The sequence below is a fragment of the Triticum urartu genome, chromosome 1A, assembly GCF_056163025.1.
Source record: "Triticum urartu cultivar PI428250 chromosome 1A, HENAU_Tu73, whole genome shotgun sequence".
In the NCBI taxonomy this organism is placed as follows: Eukaryota; Viridiplantae; Streptophyta; class Magnoliopsida; order Poales; family Poaceae; genus Triticum; species Triticum urartu.
In genome coordinates this window covers 469783481-469805290 of record NC_141873.1, presented here as the reverse complement: position 1 = coordinate 469805290, position 21810 = coordinate 469783481, and the positions used below count along the sequence as shown (strand labels likewise).

Below are 21810 nucleotides of genomic sequence, written 5' to 3'. Positions count from 1 at the left end.
ACATCACATAAGCCTTGCAAGCATTGCAACTAATGAGTTAGTTGCAAGATGATGTATTACGAAACGAGTAAAGAGACTTGCCGGTAACGAGATTGAACTAGGTATTGAGATACCGACGATCGAACCTCGGGCAAGTAATATACCGATGACAAAGGGAACAACGTATGTTGTTATGCGGTCTGGACGATAAAGATCTTCGTAGAATATGTAGGAGCCAATATGAGCATCCAGGTTCCGCTATTGGTTATTGACCGAAGCCGTTTCTCGGTCCTGTTTACATTGTTCTCGAACCCGTAGGGTCTGCACGCTTAAGGTTTCGATGACAGTTATATTATGAGTTTATGAGTTTTGATGTACCGAAATTAGTTCAGAGTCCCGGATGCGATCACGAACATGACGAGGAGTCTCGAAATGGTCGAGACATAAAGATTGATATATTGGACGGCTATATTCGGACACCGGAAGTGTTTCGGGTGATTTCGGAGAAAACTGGAGAGCCGGAGGGTTACCGGAAACCCCCCGGGAGAAGTAATGGGCCATATGGGCCTTAGTGGAGAGAGAGAAGGGCAGCCAGGGTGGGCCGCGCGCCTCCTCCCCCTGGTCCGAATTGGACTAGGAGAGGGGGGCGGCGCCCCCCTTTCCTTCTCCCTCCCCACTTCCTTCCCCCTACTCCTACTAGGAGGAGGACTCCTCCTTGGCGCGCCATAGGGCCGGCCGGCCTTCTCCCCTTGCTCCTTTATATACAGGGGCAGGGGGCACCCCTAGACACACAAGTTGATCCACGTGATCGTTTTCTTAGCCGTGTGCGGTGCCCCCTTCCACCATAATCCTCGATAATATTGTAGTGGTGCTTAGGCGAAGCCCTGCGACAGTTTAGCATCAAGATCGTCACCACGCCGTCGTGCTGACGGAACTCTTCCCCGACACTTTGCTGGATCGGAGTCCGGGGATCGTCATCGAACTGAACGTGTGCTAGAACTCGGAGGTGCCATACGTTCGGTACTTGGATCATTCGGATCGGGAAGACGTATGACTACTTCCTCTACGTTGTGTCAACACTTCCGTTGCCGGTCTACGTGGGTACGTAGACAACACTCTCCCCTCTCGTTGCTATACATCACCATGATCTTGTGTGTGCGTAGGATTTTTTTTGAAATTACTACATTACCCAACAGTGGTATCAGAGCCTAGGTTTTATGTGTTGATGTTATATGCATGAGTGGAACACAAGTGAGTTGTGGGTGATATAAGTCATACTGCTTACCAGCATGTCATACTTTGGTTCGGCGGTATTGTTGGACGAAGCGGCCCGGACGGACATTACGCGTACGCTTACGCGAGACCGGTTCTCCCGACGTGCTTTGCACAAAGGTGGCTAGAGGGTGACAGTTTCTCCAACTTTAGTTGAACCGAGTGTGACTACGCCTGGTCCTTGCGAAGGTTAAAACAGCACCAACTTGACAAACTATCATTGTGGTTTTGATGCGTAGGTAAGATTGGTTCTTGCTTAAGCCCGTAGCAGCCACGTAAAACTTGCAACAACAAAGTAGAGGACGTCTAACTTGTTTTTGCAGGGCATGTTGTGATGTGATATGGTCAATACATTATGCTAAATTTTATTGTATGAGACGATCATGTTTTGTAACCAAGTTCGGCAACTGGCAGGAGCCATATGGTTGTCACTTTATTGTATGCAATGCAATTGCGCTGTAATGCTTTACTTTATCACTAAGCAGTAGCGATAGTCGTGGAAGCATAAGATTGGCGAGACGACAACGATGCTACGATGGTGATCAAGGTGTCGCACCGGTGACGATGGTGATCACCACGGTGCTTCGAAGATGGAGATCACAAGCACAAGATGATGATGGCCATATCATATCACTTATATTGATTGCATGTGATGTTTATCTTTTATGCATCTTATCTTGCTTTGATTGACGGTAGCATTTTAAGATGATCTCTCACTAATTATCAAGAAGTGTTCTCCCTGAGTATGCACCGTTGCGAAAGTTCTTCGTGCTGAGACACCACGTGATGATCGGGTGTGATAGGCTCTACGTTCAAATACAACGGGTACAAAACAGTTGCACACACAGAATACTCAGGTTATACTTGACGATCCAAGCATATACAGATATGGCCTCGGAACACGGAGACCGAAAGGTCGAGCGTGAATCATATAGTAGATCTGATCAACATAGTGATGTTCACCAATGAAAGTACTCCATCTCACGTGATGATCGGACATGGTTTAGTTGATTTGGATCACGTAATCACTTAGAGGATTAGAGGGATGTCTATCTAAGTGGGAGTTCTTTAGTAATATGATTAATTGAACTTAAATTTATCATGAACTTAGTACCTGATAGTATCTTGCTTGTTTATGTTTGATTGTAGATAGATGTCCCGTGCTGTTGTTCCGTTGAATTTTAATGCGTTCCTTGAGAAAGAAAAGTTAAAAGATGATGGTAGCAATTACACGTACTGGGTCCGTAACTTGAGGATTATCCTCATTGCTGCATAGAAGAATTACGTCCTGGAAGCACCGCTGGGTGCCAGGCCTGCTACTGGAGCAACACTAGATGTTATGAACGTCTAGCAGAGCAAAGCTGATGACTACTCGATAGTTCAGTGTGCCATGCTTTACGGCTTAGAATCAGGACTTCAACTACGTTTTGAACGTCATGGAGCATATGAGATGTTTCAGGAGTTGAAGTTAATATTTTAAGCAGATGCCCGGATTGAGAGATATGATGTCTTCAATAAGTTCTATAGCTGCAAGATGGAGGAGAATAGTTCTGTCAGTGAGCATATACTCAAAATGTCTGGGTACAATAATCACTTGATTCAATTGGGAGTTAATCTTCCAGATGATTGTGTCATTGACAGAATTCTCCAATCACTGCCACCAAGCTACAAGAGCTTCGTGATGAACTATAATATGCAAGGGATGAATAAGACTATTCCCGAGCTCTTCGCAATGCTGAAAGTTGCGGAGGTAGAAATCAAGAAGGAGCATCAAGTGTTGATGGTCAACAAGACCACTAGTTTCAAGAAAAAGGGCAAAGGGAAGAAAAAGGGAACTTCAAAAAGAACAGCAAGCAAGTTGCTACTCAAGAGAAGAAACCCAAACCTGGACCTAAGCCTGAAACTGAGTGCTTCTACTGCAAGCAGACTGGTCATTGGAAGCGGAACTGCCCCAAGTATTTGGCGGATAAGAAGGATGGCAAGGTGAACAAAGGTATATGTGATATACATGTTATTGATGTGTACCTTACTAATGCTCGCAGTAGCACCTGGGTATTTGATACTGGTTCTATTGCTAACATTTGCAACTCGAAACAGCGACTACGGATTAAGCGAAGATTGGCTAAGGACGAGGTAACGATGCACATGGGAAATGGTTCCAAAGTCGATGTGATCGCGGTCGGCACGCTACCTCTACATCTATCTTCAGGATTAGTATTAGACCTAAATAATTGTTATTTGGTGCCAGCGTTAAGCATGAACATTATATCTGGATCTTGTTCGATGCGAGACGGTTATTCATTTAAATCAGAGAATAATGGTTGTTCTATTTATATGAGTAATATCTTTTATGGTCATGCACCCTTAAAGAGTGGTCTATTCATATTAAATCTCGATAGTAGTGATACACATATTCATAATGTTGAAGCCAAAATATGCAGAGTTGATAATGATAGTGCAACTTATTTGTGGCACTGCCGTTTGGGTCATATCGGTGTAAAGCGCATGAAGAAACTCCATACTAATGGACTTTTGGAACCACTTGATTATGAATCGCTTGGTACTTGCGAACCGTGCCTTATGGGTAAGATGACAAAAACACCGTTCTCCGGTACTATGGAGAGAGCAACAGATTTGTTGGAAATCATACATACAGATGTATGTGGTCCAATGAATGTTGAGCCTCGTGGCGGATATCGTTATTTCCTCACCTTCACAGATGACTTAAGCAGATATGGGTATATCTACTTAATGAAACATAAGTCTGAAACGTTTGAAAAGTTCAAAGAATTTCAGAGTGAAGTGGAAAATCATCGTAACAAGAAAATAAAATTCCTACGATCTGATCGTGGAGGAGAATATTTGAGTTACGAGTTTGGTGTACATTTGAAACAATGCGGAATAGTTTCGCAACTCACGCCACCCGGAACACCACAGCGTAATGGTGTGTCCGAACGTCGTAATCGTACTTTATTTGATATGGTGCGATCTATGATGTCTCTTACTGATTTATCGCTATCATTTTGGGGTTATGCTCTAGAGATGGCCGCATTCACGTTAAATAGGGCACCATCAAAATCCGTTGAGACGACGCCTTATGAACTATGGTTTGGCAAGAAACGAAAGTTGTCATTTCTGAATGTTTGGGGTTGCGATGCTTATGTGAAAAAGCTTCAACCTGATAAGCTCGAACCCAAATCGGAGAAATGTGTCTTCATAGGATATCCAAAGGAAACTATTGGATACACCTTCTATCACAGATCCGAAGGCAAGACTTTTGTTGCTAAATTCAGAAACTTTCTAGAGAAGGAGTTTCTCTCGAAAGAAGTGAGTGGGAGGAAAGTAGAACTTGATGAGGTAACTGTACCTGCTCCCTTATTGGAAAGTAGTACATCACAGAAACCAGTTTCTATGACACGTACACCAATTAGTGAGGAAGCTAATGATGATGATCATGAAACTTCAGAACAAGATACTAATGAACCTCGTAGATCAACCAGAGTAAGATCCGCACCAGAGTGGTATGGTAATCCTGTTCTGGAAGTCATGCTACTAGATCATGATGAACCTACGAACTATGGAGAAGCGATGGTGAGCCCAGATTCCGCAAAATGGCTTGAAGCCATGAAAGCTGAGATGGGATCCATGTATGGGAACAAAGTATGGACTTTGGTTGACTTGCCCAATGATCGACAAACAATTGAGAATAAATGGATGTTCAAGAAGAAGACTGACGCTGACGGTAATGTTACTATCTACAAAGCTCGACTTGTCGCAAAAGGTTTTTGACAAATTCAAGGGATTGACTACGATGAGACCTTCTCACCCGTAGTGATGCTTAAGTCTGTCCGAATCATGTTAGCAATTGCCGCATTTTATGATTATGAAATTTGGCAAATGGATGTCAAAACTGCATTCCTGAATGGATTTCTGAAAGAAGAGTTGTATATGATGTAGCCGGAAGGTTTTGTCGATCCAAAGGGAGCTAACAAAGTGTGCAAGCTCCAGCGATCCATTTATGGACTGGTGCAAGCCTCTCGGAGTTGGAATAAACGCTTTGATAGTGTAACCAAAGCATTTGGTTTTGTACAGACTTTGGAGAAGCCTGTATTTTCAAGAAAGTGAGTGGGAGCTCTGTAGCATTTCTGATATTATATGTAGATGACATATCACTAATCGGAAATGATATAGAATTTCTAGATAGCATAAAGGGATACTTGAATAAGAGTTTTTCAATGAAAGACCTCGATGAAGCTGCTTACATATTGGGCATTAAGATCTATAGAGACAGATCAAGATGCTTAATTGGACTTTCACAAAGCACATACCTTGACAAAGTTTTCAAAAAGTTCAAAATGGATCAAGCAAAGAAAGGATTCTTGCATGTGTTACAAGGTGTGAAATTGAGTAAGACTCAATGCCCGACCAATGCAGAAGATAGAGAGAAAATGAAAGATGTTCCCTATGCTTCAGCCATAGGCTCTATCATGTATGCAATGTTGTGTACCAGACCTGATGTGTGTCTTGCTATAAGTCTAGCAGGGAGGTACCAAAGTAATCCAGGAGTGGATCATTGGACAGCGGTCAAGAACATCCTGAAATACCTGAAAAGGACTAAGGATATGTTTCTCATATATGGAGGTGACAAAGAGATCATCATAAATGGTTATGTTGATGCAAGCTTTGACACTGATCCAGACGATTCTAAATCGCAAACCGGATACGTGTTTACATTAAACGGTGGAGCTGTCAGTTGGTGCAGTTCTAAACAAAGCATTGTGGCGGGATCTACATGTGAAGTGGAGTACATAGCTGCTTTGGAAGCAGCAAACGAAGGAGTCTGGATGAAGGAGTTCATATCCGATCTAGGTGTCATACCTAGTGCATCGGGTCCAATGAATTTTTTTTGTGACAATACTGGTGCAATTGCCTTGGCAAAGGAATCCAGATTTCACAAGAGAACCAAGCACATCAAGAGATGCTTCAATTCCATCCGGGATCTAGTCCAGGTGGGAGACATAGAGATTTGCAAGATACATACGGATCTGAATGTTGCAGGCCCATTGACTAAGCCTCTTCCACGAGCAAAACATGATCAGCACCAAAGCTCCATGGGTGTTAGAATCATTACCGTGTAATCTAGATTATTGACTCTAGTGCAAGTGGGAGACTGATGGAAATATGCCCTAGAGGCAATAATAACATTATTATTTTATTTCTTTATATCATGATAAATGTTTATTATTCATGCTAGAATTGTATTATACGGAAAAATAATACTTGTGTGAATACATAGACAAACTAAACGTCACTAGTATGCCTCTACTTGACTAGCACGTTAATTAAAGATGGTTATGTTTCCTAACCATAGACATGTGTTGTCATTTGATTAACGGGATCACATTATTAGGAGAATGATGTGATTGACATGACCCATTCCATTAGCTTAGCACCCGATCGTTTAGTATGTTGCTATTGCTTTCTTCTTGACTTATACATGTTCCTATGACAATGAGATTATGCAACTCCTGTTTGCCAGAGGAACACTTTGTGTGCTACCAAACGTAACAACGTAACTGGGTGATTATAAAGGAGCTCTACAGGTGTCTCCAAAGGTAAATGTTGGGTTGGCGTATTTCGAGATTAGGATTTGTCACTCTGATTGTCGGAGAGGTATCTCTGGGCCCTCTCGGTAATGCACATCACATAAGCCTTGCAAGCATTGCAAGTAAAGAGTTAGTTGCGAGATGATGTATTACAAAACGAGTAAAGAGACTTGCCGGTAACGAGATTGAACTAGGTATTGAGATACCGACGATCGAATCTCGGGAAAGTAATATACCGATGACAAAGGGAACAACGTATGTTGTTATGCGGTCTGACCGATAAAGATCTTCGTAGAATATGTAGGAGACAATATGAGCATCCAGTTTCCGCTATTGGTTATTGACCGAAGACGTGTCTCGGTCATGTCTACATTGTTCTCGAACCCGTAGGGTCTACACGCTTAAGGTTTCGATGACAGTTATATTATGAGTTTATGAGTTTTGATGTACCGAAGTTAGTTCAGAGTCCCGGATGCGATCATGGACATGACAAGGAGTCTCGAAATGGTCGAGACATAAAGGTTGATATATTGGACGGCTATATTCGGACACCGGAAGTGTTCCGGGTGATTTCGGAGAAAACCGGAGAGCCGGAGGGTTGCCGGAACCCCCCCCCCCCCCCCCGGGAGAAGTAATGGGCCATATGGGCCTTAGTGGAGAGAGAGAAGGGCAACCAGGGTGGGCCGCGCGCCTCCTAACCCCTGGTAGGAATTGGACTAGGAGAGGGGGGGCGGCACCCCCCTTTCCTTCTCCCTCCCCACTTCCTTCCCCCTCCTAGTAGGAGTCCTACTCCTACTAGGAGGAGGACTCCTCCTTGGCGCGCCATAGGGCCGGCCGGCCTCCTCCCCTTGCTCCTTTATATACGGGGGCAGGGGGCACCCCTAGACACACAAGTTGATCCACGTGATCGTTTTCTTAGCTGTGTGCGGTGCCCCCTTCCACCTTAATCCTCGATAATATTGTAGTGGTGCTTAGGCGAAGCCCTGCGACAGTTGAGCATCAAGATCGTCACCACGCCGTCGTGCTGACGGAACTCTTCCCCGACACTTTGCTGGATCGGAGTCCGGGGATCGTCATCGAGCTGAATGTGTGCTAGAACTCGGAGGTTCCGTACGTTCGGTACTTGGATCGGTCGGATCGGGAAGACGTATGAATACTTCCTCTACGTTGTGTCAACACTTCCGTTGCCGGTCTACGAGGGTGCATAGACAACACTCTCCCCTCTCGTTGCTATGCATCACCATGATCTTGTGTGTGCGTAGGAAATTTTTTGAAATTACTACGTTACCCAACAGTTGGGTTGCAGCCAAGGCAATGAGTATACTCCAGAATGATCCTACCATAGGATGTAAAGAACTACAAGAAAAACTCCAAGAAAATTATGAGATCACCATTTGTTATCATACTGTTTGGACAGGTAAATCTAGAGCCGAAAAAAAGAGTTATGACACTTTGAAGCAGAGTTTTCAGAATTTGCATAACTTCAAAGCAGAAGTTGAGAAGAGATCTCCGTGGAGAATCGTAGAGGTTGATACCAAGGTAGTAGATGGTAAAGTCCACTTTCATAGATTCTTTATGGCTCTTAAACCTTCCATAGATGGTTTTCTCGCTGGTTGTAGACCATATCTTAGCATAGACTCTACGGCATTGAATGGTAGATGGAGAGGACACTTCACTGGTACAACGACGTGCTATACAAATGGTTTTAACCCCTTTCCGCGATAGCGTTTGGAACCGTCACCAAGTGAGTGTGGGCGATAGGGGGGTCCTTCCCAAATGACCCAAAAACCGTTGGGGATAGACCCTCCTAGCTCACAGGCTGGCTCGTCTGCGACCTGGTGGTGCATCGAAACCCAATTGTTTCCGTTCGTATGTACATCCCACACGATGAATCCCAAAAAATCGTTCTCATTCATATGTATATCACACACAGTTCTTTGTGTGGAAACCTTTGAGCAAGGTTGGCTAACGCAAACAGTTCACTGCCAGAAGCTGTGTGTGATTGTCAGTTGATCGAACACGCCTACTTTCTAGAGACCATGCGGGTTGTTTGAGTTCATCACCCACGGTGATGTCTGAGTAACCGTATGTAATAGAAAACCCCAATAAGCAGGGTAATTAGCCTATTATTGATAATCCATGTACTAATAAAATTGATATTTCTTATAAAACACACCAAATATTTCATATCCGTATAACATCAACCAGGATTTCATAATCGAATTACATATGATAGCTTCGGCACTCAGTTACGCCATTACATAGCAGCACCAAGTTTCACATGCAACATCAAAAACCTTTGGAAAGTAGCATCATACACGGTAAATAGACAGATGAATGTCATCTGGGAAACTATAGAAGCGGAAGGAAAATATTGAGCCTTCAGTGATGTTGAATGTCCTTGCAAGTTTAGGCCAGTGGCTATGGATAATTGCCCTCCCAACCTTTGTCCTCTTCAGCAAGACTTCAATATTGTACTGTGGGTGTTGAATGAATACCTTCCTCGCCTCTTGACCATGCAGGTGGTTTGAGAGGTAATCGTCGGTGAACTACTTTGAAAAGTACTGAAAAAAAAAGATATGCATAAATCGCTGTTATAAATTTCGAAATGGCGCAAGGGGTAAAAAGAAGGTAAAAGAGTTAGTACCATCCTATAGTTGACTGATGTCTTCTTCATTGTGCAAACAAAGATCTTGCTGTTATTCGCCGCAAGTTTCTTCATCCTAACAATCTTTCTGAGTTTCTTGGCTTGACTGGTATTCATGGACATCTCATTTCCCCATATGCAAAATGGGTCGAACAGTGGGTCTACGCCTCTGACAGCAGGACCTACATGTGCAAGACCAAATTGTAAGAAACATAAATATCAGAATGATTCCTGCAACTGGACAATAATGTGCTATTAGCCAAAGGACCATCCTTGAACAAACCTCGATGGTAAACCACGGTGTCTCCCATTGTTTCCCTGCAACACACATAAGGAAGATCTTGATCAGGTTAACTGAGAGTTGCCATACTATCAGTAGAATATGTATTGAGTACAACCAAATTCGATTGGTGTCACATGCATAACAATACAAAATTGTACCCACAGCAAATGACAATCAAATTGCAGAACTGAACCAAACAGTTAAATGGACATCAGACCAAATGAACCAAAATAGTTAACTGAGCACGAAATTGCAGAATAGAAATATGTGCTAGAAGATAAGACAGTTAACAAAACAAAGAATGGTTGAGGACAGTACTACGAAATGTAGCAATTGTTGGACCAAAGTGTTAACTGAACATTACATTTCAGAGGACGAAACTATTAACTAAACATTAGATTGCATATTAACATTATAGAGGACAAATCACTACAAGGCACTAGCAGTGGCCTCGAGAAAATAGCACGAACTGTATTTTAAAGTAGACAACCGCGTGGCGGTGTCGACAGTGGCCTCAAAGACAAGGTGCTCCACCAAGATCTGGCGGTCGACACGCATGGCGGCCATAGCAACCTCGTGCGCACGTGCGGCCGCATGCTACTGAGCTCCACGTTATACTACATGCAAAATGGCTGTGGGCGGCGCTTAATTGGAGGAGGGGGCATTGATTTCAGCGAAAGGTGTAGCGCCGTTGTTTTGGGGCATGTGGGACGGGAAAGGAGGAGGATGATGTGGGTGGGGTGTGCATTACCTGAACATATCAACTAGGCCGCACAGCAAGAAGAAGGGCAGGTGGGAGGAGGCCGCGCAGCAAGAAGAAGGGTCGCCGGCGAGGAGGCGGCGCTACAAGAAGAAGGATCACCGGTGAGGAGGCAGCGCTGAAAGAAGAAGGGTCACCGGCGAAGAGGCTAAGCTACCAGTAAGCAGCAGTGAAGGTTTGAACTTGGAAAGCAAGGAGGAATAGTGGAAATGTGTCTTTTGGTGGGAGGGAGGGGCAGGGAGATAGATATTTCCGCGGTGGAAAAAAATTTCGCTCGGTGCCGTGAGAAACTGGCGTGCAAGTGTGCTTCAAGCAGGGGCGGTGGATTGTAGACGAGGAAGCTTCCTACGTAAGCCAGACAAGACGGTGCGCCAAGATATTTTATATCGCATCCCACATGATTCTTTCTAGTAAACTATTTGTGGTATACCTAATTTTTTTCATTATGTTTTGTAAGACAAAATGGTGTTACGGAGGGAAAGGATGGTGTTTGAATTGCTAGAATATTTATGTACAGTGAACATGCAACTAGTACATGATTGTCGTGTTTAAATTTGGAATTATTACGGGTTCATTTGGCATTTTTATGCATTAATTAAGTTTCTGGGCATTTAATGTGCATAATTCAAATTTGAACTACAAGCACATGCTCCAATTCACCAAAGTTTGTTGAAAAATCACATGTGTGTCTTTGGGTGAATTTATAGGTCCAATGCAAGAAATGGGAATGAAATTCAAACATCTGGGCGTCGTGGCTCGGCCAAAAAGATTGAGAAACTTGGTTTTTTAATTCTTGTAAATCCAAAACACGCCTGAAAATCATGAAACTTGGCATGGTGTCATGACATGGCACCAACACGCCGCGGTAAAAATTTTAGGCCGAATTGAGACAAGCTTTGGTGTAAGCTTCTTGCAAACCGGAGCTTCCCTGAAGAAGGCTCGTGGTTCCGAGAGGGAACGTGTCACCTCCGTGTGCGAAACAACATACGTACATTGCCTTCTCCCGCCTTAATTTTTTTTACACAGGCAGATTAGACAAAATAGAAGTATCATGCTAAATTTTGGAATTTTTCCAGGTTCTTTAGGCCTTTTTTACACATTAATTGAGTCTTTGGGCATTTAATGTGCATAATTCAAATTTGTACTACAAGCACATGCTCTAGTGCACCAAAGTTGGCTGAAAAATCACATGTGTGTCCTTGGGGTGAATTTCTAGGTCCAATGCAAGAAATGTGATGGAAATTCAAACATTTGAGAGTCGTGCCTCAGCTGTAAAGATTGAGAAACTTGGTTTTTTAATTCCTGTAAATCCAAAACACGCCTGAAAATGATGAAACTTGGCGCGGTGTCATGACATGGGACAAACATGCTATAGTAATTTTTTTGGCCGGATTGGGACAAGCTTTGGTGTAAGCTTCTTGCGAACTGGAGCTTCCCTCAAGAAGGCTCGTGGTTTCGAGAGGGAATGTGTCACCTCCTTGTGCGAAACAACATACATACACTACCTTCTCCCGCCTTAATTTTTTTACACAGACCGATTAGACCAAATAGAAGTATCGTGCTAAATTTTGGAATTATTCCGGGTTCGTTTGGCCTTTTTTTATACATTAATTCAGTTTCTGGGCATTTGATGTGCATAATTCAAATTTGCACTACAAGCACATGCTCCAGCGCACCAAAGTTGGTTGAAAAATCACATGTGTGTCCTTGGGTGAATTTCTAGGTCATGTTTAAGAAATGGCAATGAAATTCAAAGATCTGGGCGTCGTGGCTCGGCCGGAAAGATTGGGAAACTTGGTTTTTTAATTCCTGTAAATCCAAAACATGCCTGAAAATCATGAAACTTGGCATGGTGTCATGACATGGCACCAACATCCTGTGGTAATTTTTCTGTCCGATTTGCGAAGACGCACACATTAACAATCAACAAAGTCATTTTTGAACAAGTGTTGTCACGTTACGAATCGGAAACACAAGTATTATTGAAACTGTGGGCATTCTACTTACCAATTATGTGCTGCCACGCGTTCCCTTTTCTATTGGCTAGGAGGTGACGTGTGGGGTAGCTATTTGAGTACGGGAGGCGTTCGATCAGACCCCTGTGCGTGCTCATCGGGAGGAGAGCCCTTTAACCACTACCCGCCGCGCACCTCCCTCCCAACGTGTCCATTAATGGCGCCCGAGCCCCTGTTCTACAACGTGGCTATATGTCTCACTAGACTAAGATTTAAGAGAGAAAAATGAAAATCTGAAAAAGAAAGTTTTGCATGGATCTTGATGTATGATCCGACGGACCTATATAGCATCGACTGCGACTTATAGCAAGCATGATGAATATAAGGACGATGATAGTGGATAATAATTGTTTTACATATTTATTAACATAATTAAAAAAGCCACATGCGGCAATGCCCGAAATACACAAGGGCAAAAGAAGAAGGAAGACAATGATCTAGCTCACTGATCTCTACTTTCTTGATGCGTTCTTGCAGGCCGCGGGAACTAGTCTCCGCGGCGATGAGCTCTTTCTTGTCATCAAGATGCTGCTTGAGAGCATCCATCAATTCCTCCACCAGCCTCATGCGCTCGATGCGTAGCATGGCATTCTCATCCATAAGTTTCTCGACGATGACGCCGGTCCTCTTCAACAAGGCAGTGGTCTCCTCCTGCTGCTTCGCACTTCCGACAATCTTCGCCCTCAGTAGGTCGCACTTGCCCAGGAGCTTTGCATTGCTCTCATTTAGTTGCTAGATAACGTCGGTAGCCTGTTCAAAATAGGCTTTCATGTCGTCCTGCAACCTCGCCCAGCCAGAGATCTGATCCATCTCGCTATGGACGATCGCATGCATGCGCCTGTAAGAGTCCTCGCCTGCCCACGAGAAATTTTCCCAGGCCGCTGTGACACGGGAGGACTTCTTTGTTGCATTCGTGGCACAGTGGGACATCTCTTCTGCTTCTGCGGTGCGGCCGGACCAGTCTGCTGCATCGGCGGTACAGCGGGACCTCTGTGCTGCTTCGGCGGCGTGGCGGGACCTCGGTGCTGCCGCGGCCGCACGGAGGGACATGCCGGCTGCGTTCGTAGCGAGGCGGGACATCTCTCGTGCTTCCGCTTCCATGCTCACATCTCCCTGGTGGCAATCTCTCGACCTAGAACTCACGCTGGCCATGGCAGAAGCAAGGGAACAATGATGAATGACTTGTTTGTTTTTGTGTATGAGGAGTTGAGGAGGAATGTGCAGTCATCTTAGAGTAGTAGTTTTTATAACCGAGTACTAATACGCTCCTAAGTGGGAAACCGTTTAGGTTTTGATCGATGTCAACAGGTTTGCAATTTGGAATGTGACAGGACGTAAGCTCAAAATTTATTGATGGTTATAAGTGCGGCACTATTCCCAGAAGACGTAACGTGGGCGGGTACGCCTCCTCAGCCGCGTACGTGGCGTTTGCACCATAGGGGTACACTGCAATAGGCAATGTCAGCACACGTCTTGTTCCAACAACCATGCGCACTCGTTATTACCATCGCACATGCTTCTTTTAATTAGAATGTGTGTGCCCGTCTAGCGCACACACGTTGATCTATCTAACTGTTTGAGTTTGTTGTGGCTAATCGCAAACAGTTCATCTGTGTGAAGTGTATGCCATCAATCCAAGACACTTTGATCTGGCTAACCCATTTCTGTTATGTTGCCTAATCGCAAACAGTTAATGCTTCTAAACGTATGCCCTCAATCGCACACACACTTTATCTAGATGCCTATTTCAATTGTTCCTCCTCATTAGAAACATTTCATCCGAGTAAACCGTATGCTGTATATCGCACACGCCTTCATCTGGCTGCCCGTTTCTTTTGTTCTGCCTTATGGCAAATAGTTCACTGAACTGAACTGTATGCCCTGCATCGCACACGCAGCTAAAATCTGAATCGTGTTTGATGGCTCCGCCATCGCAAACGTTTTGCACCTTTTTGACGGTTATTTTACACCACCGTTTGTGATTATTGCATCGCACATAGTTTCGTCGAAGGGTCTCTGATCGTAGTGTCACGTTAGCAGCATCCTACAGTAGTGCTTGGCAGCTTGTACAACATTAGTGGTCATAACTGGATGTTTCCTGTTGCAATTGGGTTCATTGATGGGGAGACCGAGGAAAACTATACTTGGTTCATGTCACAACTCAATAGAGCTTTAGGTTCATTCCCTAACTTAGATATATGTACAGATGCATGCAAAGGTTTAGAAAATGTTGTCAAAAAGGTTTTTCCTCATGTGGAGTGATACGTCCATTTTGCATCATGCTTTTATATTGATATTTATTGCATTATGGGCTGTTATTGCACATTATGTCACAATACTTATGCCTATTCTCTCTTATTTTACAAGGTTTACATGAAGAGGGAGAATGCCGGCAGCTGGAATTCTGGGCTGGAAAAGGAGCAAATATTAGAGACCTATTATGCACAACTCCAAAAGTCCTGAAACTTCACGGGAGCACGTTTTAGAATATATAAAAAAATTGGGTGAAAGAAGTACCAGAGGGGGGCCACCCACCGTCCACGAGGGTGGGGGCGCGCCCTACCCCCCTGGAAGCGCCCCCTGCCTCGTGGACACCCTGGTGGCCCTCTGGTGCTCATCTTTGGCTATATGGAGTCTTTTGTTGAGGAAAAAATCATAAGCAAGCTTACGAGAGGAAACTCTGCCGCCACGAGGCAGAACCTTGGCGGAACCAATCTAGGGCTCAGGCGAAGCTGTTCTGCTGGGGAAACTTCCCTCCGAGAGGGGGAAATCATCACCATCGTCATCACCAATGATCCTCTCATCGGGAGGGGGTCAATCTCCATCAACATCTTCACCAGCACCATCTCATCTCAAACCCTAGTTCTTCTCTTGTATCCAATCTTTGTCCCAAAGCCTCAGATTGGTACCTCTGGGTTGCTAGTAGTGGTGATTACTCCTTGTAGTTGATGCTAGTTGGTTTACTTGGTGGAAGATCATATGTTCAGATCCATTTTGCATATTAATACCCCTATGATTATGAACATGAATAAGATTTGTGAGTAGTTACGTTTGTTCCTGAGGACATGGGAGAAGTCTTGCTATAAGTAGTCATGTGAATATGGTATTCGTTCGATATTTTGATGAGATGTATGTTGTCTTTCCTCTAGTGGTATCATGTGAACATCGACTACATGACACTTCACCATTGTTTGGGCCTAGAGGAAGGCATTGCGAAGTAATAAGTAGATGATGGGTTGCTAGAGTGATAGAAGCTTAAACCCTAGTTTATACGTTGCTTCGTAAGGGGCTGATTTGGATCCATATGTTTCATGCTATAGTTAGGATTACCTTAATGCTTCTGTTGGAGTTGCGGATGCTTGCAATAGGGGTTAATCATAAGTGGGATGCTTGTCCAAGGAAAGACAGTACCCAAGCACCGGTCCACCCACATATCAAATTATCAAAGTACCAAACAAGAATCATATGAACATGATGAAAACTAGCTTGACGATAATTCCAATGTGTCCTCGGGAGCGCTTTCCTTTATATAAGAATTTGTCCAGGCTTGTCCTTTGCTACAAAAAGTATTGGGCCATCTTGTTGCACCTTATTTACTTTTACTATTTGTTACCCGTTACCAATTACCTTATCACAAACTATCTGTTACCGATATTTTCAGTGCTTGCAGAAAATACCTTGCTGAAAACCGCTTATCATTTCCTTCTGCTCCTCGTTGGGTTCGACACACTTACTTATCGAAAAGGCTATGGTAGACCCCCTACACTTGTGGGTCATCAAGACTCTTTTCTGGTGTCGTTGCCGGTGTCGGGTGGTTGGTGCGACATATGACAATGGATGGCTTATCATTGTGGGAGCCAATAAAACATCGCCAGTGCCTGGAAACAGGATAAGGCGAAGACATGCACGCCGGCGAATCTTACCCAGCTTCAGGGCTCTCCGTGGAGATAACACCCCTAATGCTGCTCTGCGGGGTCTCCGCATGATCACTAGCTCGATGGGTAGCTACAGAATGCTCCTTGAGCTGTTCGGTGAAAGGATGAAGGAGGGCCAGGCCAGCCCGCTCCTCTTCTCCTTGTGGTGTATAAAATCTATCCAAAGAGTGATCTCCCCTGCATGGGAACCCTGGCGGGCTTACATAGGCCTACCCCTAGGGGTACAATGGTAATTCGGCCGGGCGTGGGCCCTGACCGTCTGAGTCTACGCCCGCCGGCTTCTCCTCCGACTGGTGGGGCCTGCCGACTGGTGGGACTGCCGGCTGCCGACCCTTTGGTTGACAGGCCGGCCCCACCGCTCGGGGGTCTTGTCGGGGGCTGGTTACTGTTACCTTGCCCCTGGTGACGATGGCTTTGTCGTGGTAAGCATGGCTACAGTGCCGCTGCGAGGCGGCTCATCACTGTAGCCTTACCTTCTCTTGTCTCCTTAATGAAGCACCTCCTTGGAGGGAGAGAGCTGGTCGGCTGTTGGAAGCCGGCCATACCCTTGGCCGACTGTGGGAAGCCTGGCCGCCTTTGGGATCTCCCTGACCGAGGGGGCCCGCCACCCACGGGGCATACTGACCGCTCGCCATGGGTGACGTCACGATCATCGTGGCAACAGTGCAGCGCCGGACGGGGATGGCTGCCCCGTACGGTGCACTGTGGCCATGCGTGCGCCGGGATTCGGGGGTGGCAGGCTTTACTGTAGCCACGCCCCGTCTTGTCGCTGTTATGTGGGTGCAGACTCTGAGGGCAAGATCTTAGCCGCCTGCTGAGGGGCCGGCTCCTGGGAGTCGGCCCTTCTATGGCCAGCTTTTGGAAGTCGGCCTTCTCGTGGTCTTGTTTCCCAAGGATTTTAGGGCTGGGCCGCCTTTGCGCAGCCGGCTTGAGAGGTAGCCGGCTAGGGGAAGCTGGCCCCGTGTCTTGGACGCTTGGAGGCTTGTTTGGCCTGTAATTTTTCTAATGTGCCAGCGGAAGCCGGCTAGGCTACCTGTGGTCATTTACTCCGACAGTAGTCCCCGAAGCTGGTTGGGCTCCGAGGCAGAAAAAAAGTCGAGGAGCTCATTCAGCTTCCTATCTTGAGGTGCCGGAACTAGGGGCCGGCTTCGACTAGGCGCTCCGTCTCCTAGAGATCTCGAAGCTTGAAGGCGGGTGCCAGTCGGCGCGCGAGTCTGGCTGTGAGCTGACCCTCGTTGTCTACGCGCCACGTGGCATCCTCCGGCTAGAGGGGCCTGCCAGCCCACGCGCGCGACGGGACGCCACCGCAGTTTGGGGCCCGCCACTACAGGGCCTCGGCCCACGCGTGGATCTTCTGCGGCCTGGACGGACCGCGCGTGCCCCAGCGGCTGTTTCCCCATGCTGTAATGGCGCAATAATCACGGGGCGTGGGGGAGTGGGTGTAGTTAATCCCACACCCCCCACGTCCTGCCTCCTCGGCTTCGCCGCACGAGACTATAAGTAGGGGGAGAGGAGGGGAGCGCCAAACGCTCGCGTGCCCTCCCTCGCTCCACCCCTTCTTCTTCCTCCTCTCGTCAAGACAGCTACCTACCACCGCTCGGCCTTCCTGCCAATCTTCTTGTCTCGCCGTCGCTTTATCGCAGGTGGGTTGTGCGCCCTCCTTTCGCCGCACCCTTCTCGCCACCGCGCTGTCCCCATGGCGTTGTCGAGCTCTTGGGATGGCTCCAACGTCCACGATGACCACGTCGACTTTATCCGTCGGACGCGGCGGCTGCCGGGCGCGGATCTCGTGTGGGTCCGCCTCGCGCCGGACAAGGAGATCTCACCGGCGCCAGAAGAGGACGAGCGGGTAATCTTCCGCTCGCACCGCCTGCGCGGCTTCGGTCTGCCGGCGAGCGGGTTCCTCCGCTCATTCCTTGAATTTTATCATCTCCAGCCGCATCACCTCACTCCCAACGTGGTGATGCTGCTGTCATCCTTCGTCACCCTGTGCGAGGGTTTTCTTGGCGTCCTCCCCACTCTTGAACTGTGGGGAGAGTTCTTTCAGTGCAAGCTCGGCACCGTCGTTGTGGGCGTGCCCGCCCCATGCGGTTCCTTCATCGCCATGCGGAGGGCGAGCGACAACAACCAGGTTTCCGCTCATCCCGCTCATCCAGTCGGTGAAGCTCTGGCAGAAGTCCTACTTCTACGTGAAGAATATTGCTCTGCAAGGCAACTTTGTCAACCTGCCGGCTTACATGGCGGGCCCGCCGGCTGGGAGGCAGCCTTCATGGTCCTTCCGGTCCAGGTCGCTGTCTTTGGGCGCGTCCGCCTCCGTTGCCCGGCTCCGGGTGATGATCCGGTCAGAGGGTCTGTCCGGGGCCGACCTAGTGGCCTCCTTCGTGGAGCACCGGGTGCTCCCGCTCTAGGGCCGACCTCATATGATCTGCCAGACGAGTGGCCGCTTCGACCCGTGCCGGCTAAGCTCAGCGAGGACTGGCAGTATGGCAAGGTGTCGTACTCTCACGCCAATCCTCCGCCGGTGGTAAGTTTCTCTTCCTCTTTATCTTTGCTTGTTGCCGATTTCATGGTGGCCGACTCCTGACCAGCCGGCCTTTCTTTGGCAGAACCCCATGCTTCCGCTAGCAGCCAAGGCCGCAGGGGTGGAACGCCAGTTCCTCCCCGACCGTACGATGGACGATGTAGACGACCCAGACCTGGGGGCGGCCGCCATGGAAGACGATGTCGCGGGGGAAGGCAGCGACGCAGGTGGGTCTGGGCTCGGGGCCGGCTTCGAGGACTAGACAGATGACGACGAGGCTTAAGTCATTGCGCGCCGCCGACCGGCGCCCGATCACCATGGTGCGGGCCCATCCGCCGGGCCGACTGCCCAGGGCAGCGCGCAGAAGCGCCGGGCCGCGTCGACCCACTTCGGTAGTCGGCCGAAGAAGCCCAAGAGTACCGCAGCGGCGACCAAGCGGGACGAGGCGGCAGCGAAGGCAGCCCGCTTCCGCAAGGTGGTGAAGCAGCCGCAGGCGGTCTCAGCGTAAGTGTCGCTGTTCTCACGCCTTTCTTTTTTCTTCTTCTTCGATTGATGTTTTTCCAAACCCTTTTTCTCAATTTATCAAACAGGGCCCCTCTTTCCCTTGGGCGAGTCCTGGCCTCCTCCATAGTCGGAGCCGTAGGAGGGTCTTCAAGCTCGCGCCGGGTAGATCCCCGCGCCGACCTCTTAGAGGCGACGGAGCGGAACGCGCGGGAAGTGCGGGAGGAGTGGGAGGCGGAGGAGCAGAGGGTGGCTCGAAAGGCGGACCAGAAGTCGGCGGAGGCACGAGCCGTCGTGGCCGCCAAGGCCCAGGAGGAGGCCGCAGACATGGAGAGGGAGGCGGAGGCCCTGCAGAACCAGCATCCGCAGTTCGTCATTCCCCTCCGCGCCGCGGCTCCCGACACCCTGTGCCCCTGTTGGAGGACGCCGGCCGCGGCCTGCCGAAGATGGAGAGGGAGGCGGCGCCATCGCCGCTGGCTGGAGCGGGCCAAGGATGCCGGCCTGAAGTGCCGCTAGCACAGCCGGCTGGGGGCGAGCCGACCGTGGGAGGGGATCTTGTGATCTCGTCGCCGCTTCGTCGGCGTGCGGGGAAGGCGACTTCAGTGCCGGACGCGCAGAAGACCGTGGACGCCGGCTCGTCGGCCCAGGACCTAGAAGCGGCCAGCGACAGCTCGTCCGGGTGGACGCCGGGCGGCGGGACAGCCATGCTGAATGTGGCGGCACAGGACGTCCGGAACCGGCTTCAGGCCCAAGCCACCGCGCTGAAGCAGTATACCCAGGAGTTTCTCACAACACGGTCAATTATTCGGGTGAGTCCTCCTGCTCCTTGTTGATTGCTTTTAATTTCTTCCGTGGGGGCGCGTCAGCGCACCCCCTGGGTGTAGTCCTCGAGTTCTGAGCCGGCTGCTGAGCAGGCGGCTTGGAACTTATTGGAAAGCTAGACTACCATATTGTTCTTACTCACGTCCCTTCTCTTCTCTGCAGGAGTACCACAACCTCCGCGCGGTCGCCTTCAACTCCCAGGCCCAGGTGTTGAATCAGAAAGCCACTGATCTGACCGAGAGCCGGAGTAAGCGCTTTGTTTTTCTTTTAAGTGGGGGCGCGTCAGCGCACCCACTGGGTGTAGTCCCCGAGATTCGGGCCGACTACCGAGTAGTCAGGTCGGATCTTTTCCTGGCGACTTCTTTCTTTGTATTGCAGCGACCAATGTCGACTTGAGGAGCCAGCTGAGTGGAGCCCAGACCGCCCTTCGTGCCAAGGAGGCCGAGTGCACCACCCTGGCTCAAGAGCGTGACCGCCTGGCCAAGAGGTTGGCCGACCAGGAGGAGAGCCACAAGGCGGCCCTGAAGGCGACGCAGGACAGCGAGGCCGCCCTCAAAGCCGAGTATGAGACCGAGGCGGCAAACTGGGCCGAGATGAGGCAGGCGCTGACCCAAGGCTACAGCCGGGTGGAAGACTTGACTGACGCTAGGCCGCCTTCTTCTTTGCTTCCTTGCCTGCCTTCTACTATCTGATTCATTTTTTGATTTTTGTGTCACTGCTTTCCTCTTTGTGCAGATTACTTCCCTGGCTACTCAGCCGCCGCCACCCAAGCCATCGAGGCCTACCGCGACGCACGACGGCAGGCGGGGGCCGAGATTGCGCCGAATGCCAGCCGGTCACATGAGGAGCAGCTTCTTGGGCTTCAAGCCTGTCGGGACACCGATCCTATGTCACACCAATCTAGCATGTAACACTTCATATCACTTTGCGGCCTCACGCACGGTATTCCCACGGGTGCCACCTTACCTGGCCCGGGACCATTTGTGCCTTTCGGCTCACATATATGATAGTGTCGCTAGCATCCATATGATAGAGAACCCAGGCCGACATGACTAGTCGTGAACCGAAAGTGGCACTAACTTACAGGGACAGGCATACATGAATCAACCACGAGCATGTCGGTCAACAGCGTATGAATCCGGGCTGTAGCACTGGGCTAACAGGACACCGGGAACCCGGGCTGTAGCAGGCTAGGCAAGACTCCGGATGTCACCGCGTGACATTTCCCTAAAGGGACAGACACAAGAACGAAGTGAATCACATGCCGGCCAGCCCAGTGTTCCGGAGCAGTAGTGCTGGGCTAGCAGGACTCCGGTGAACCGGGCTGTAGCAGACTACTATGGCACATTAAAGCACAAGACCACATTTCCCCATAAGAAAGGCTACCAGAGGTAAACAACTAGGTTGACGGATCCCACACATAGAAATACACGTTACACATACGCATAACATGCAAGTATGTGCTGTAC

The 21810-nt window shown here is 48.3% G+C and overlaps 1 protein-coding gene across 1 annotated transcript; it reads left to right on the top strand.

Annotated features, from left to right (window-relative positions):
• Positions 1-19965: 19965 nt before the first annotated feature.
• LOC147991755 (uncharacterized) lies at positions 19966-21033 on the top strand. The gene is made up of 3 exons (XM_087538796.1): positions 19966-20328; positions 20504-20588; positions 20720-21033. The coding sequence occupies exons 1-3, from the start codon at positions 19966-19968 to the stop codon at positions 21031-21033; spliced, it is 762 nt and encodes a 253-aa protein (XP_087394922.1).
• Positions 21034-21810: the final 777 nt, after the last annotated feature.

What these genes read in the sequence shown, in the direction of transcription:
- LOC147991755 (XM_087538796.1), top strand. Translation starts at nt 19,966, where the DNA reads ATGGAGAGGGAGGCGGCGCCATCGCCGCTGGCTGGAGCGGGCCAAGGA. An exon ending in CAACACGGTCAATTATTCGG is followed by an intron (nt 20,329 to 20,503) that starts GTGAGTCCTCCT and finishes TCTTCTCTGCAG; the next exon opens with GAGTACCACAACCTCCGCGC. An exon ending in TGATCTGACCGAGAGCCGGA is followed by an intron (nt 20,589 to 20,719) that starts GTAAGCGCTTTG and finishes TTTGTATTGCAG; the next exon opens with CGACCAATGTCGACTTGAGG.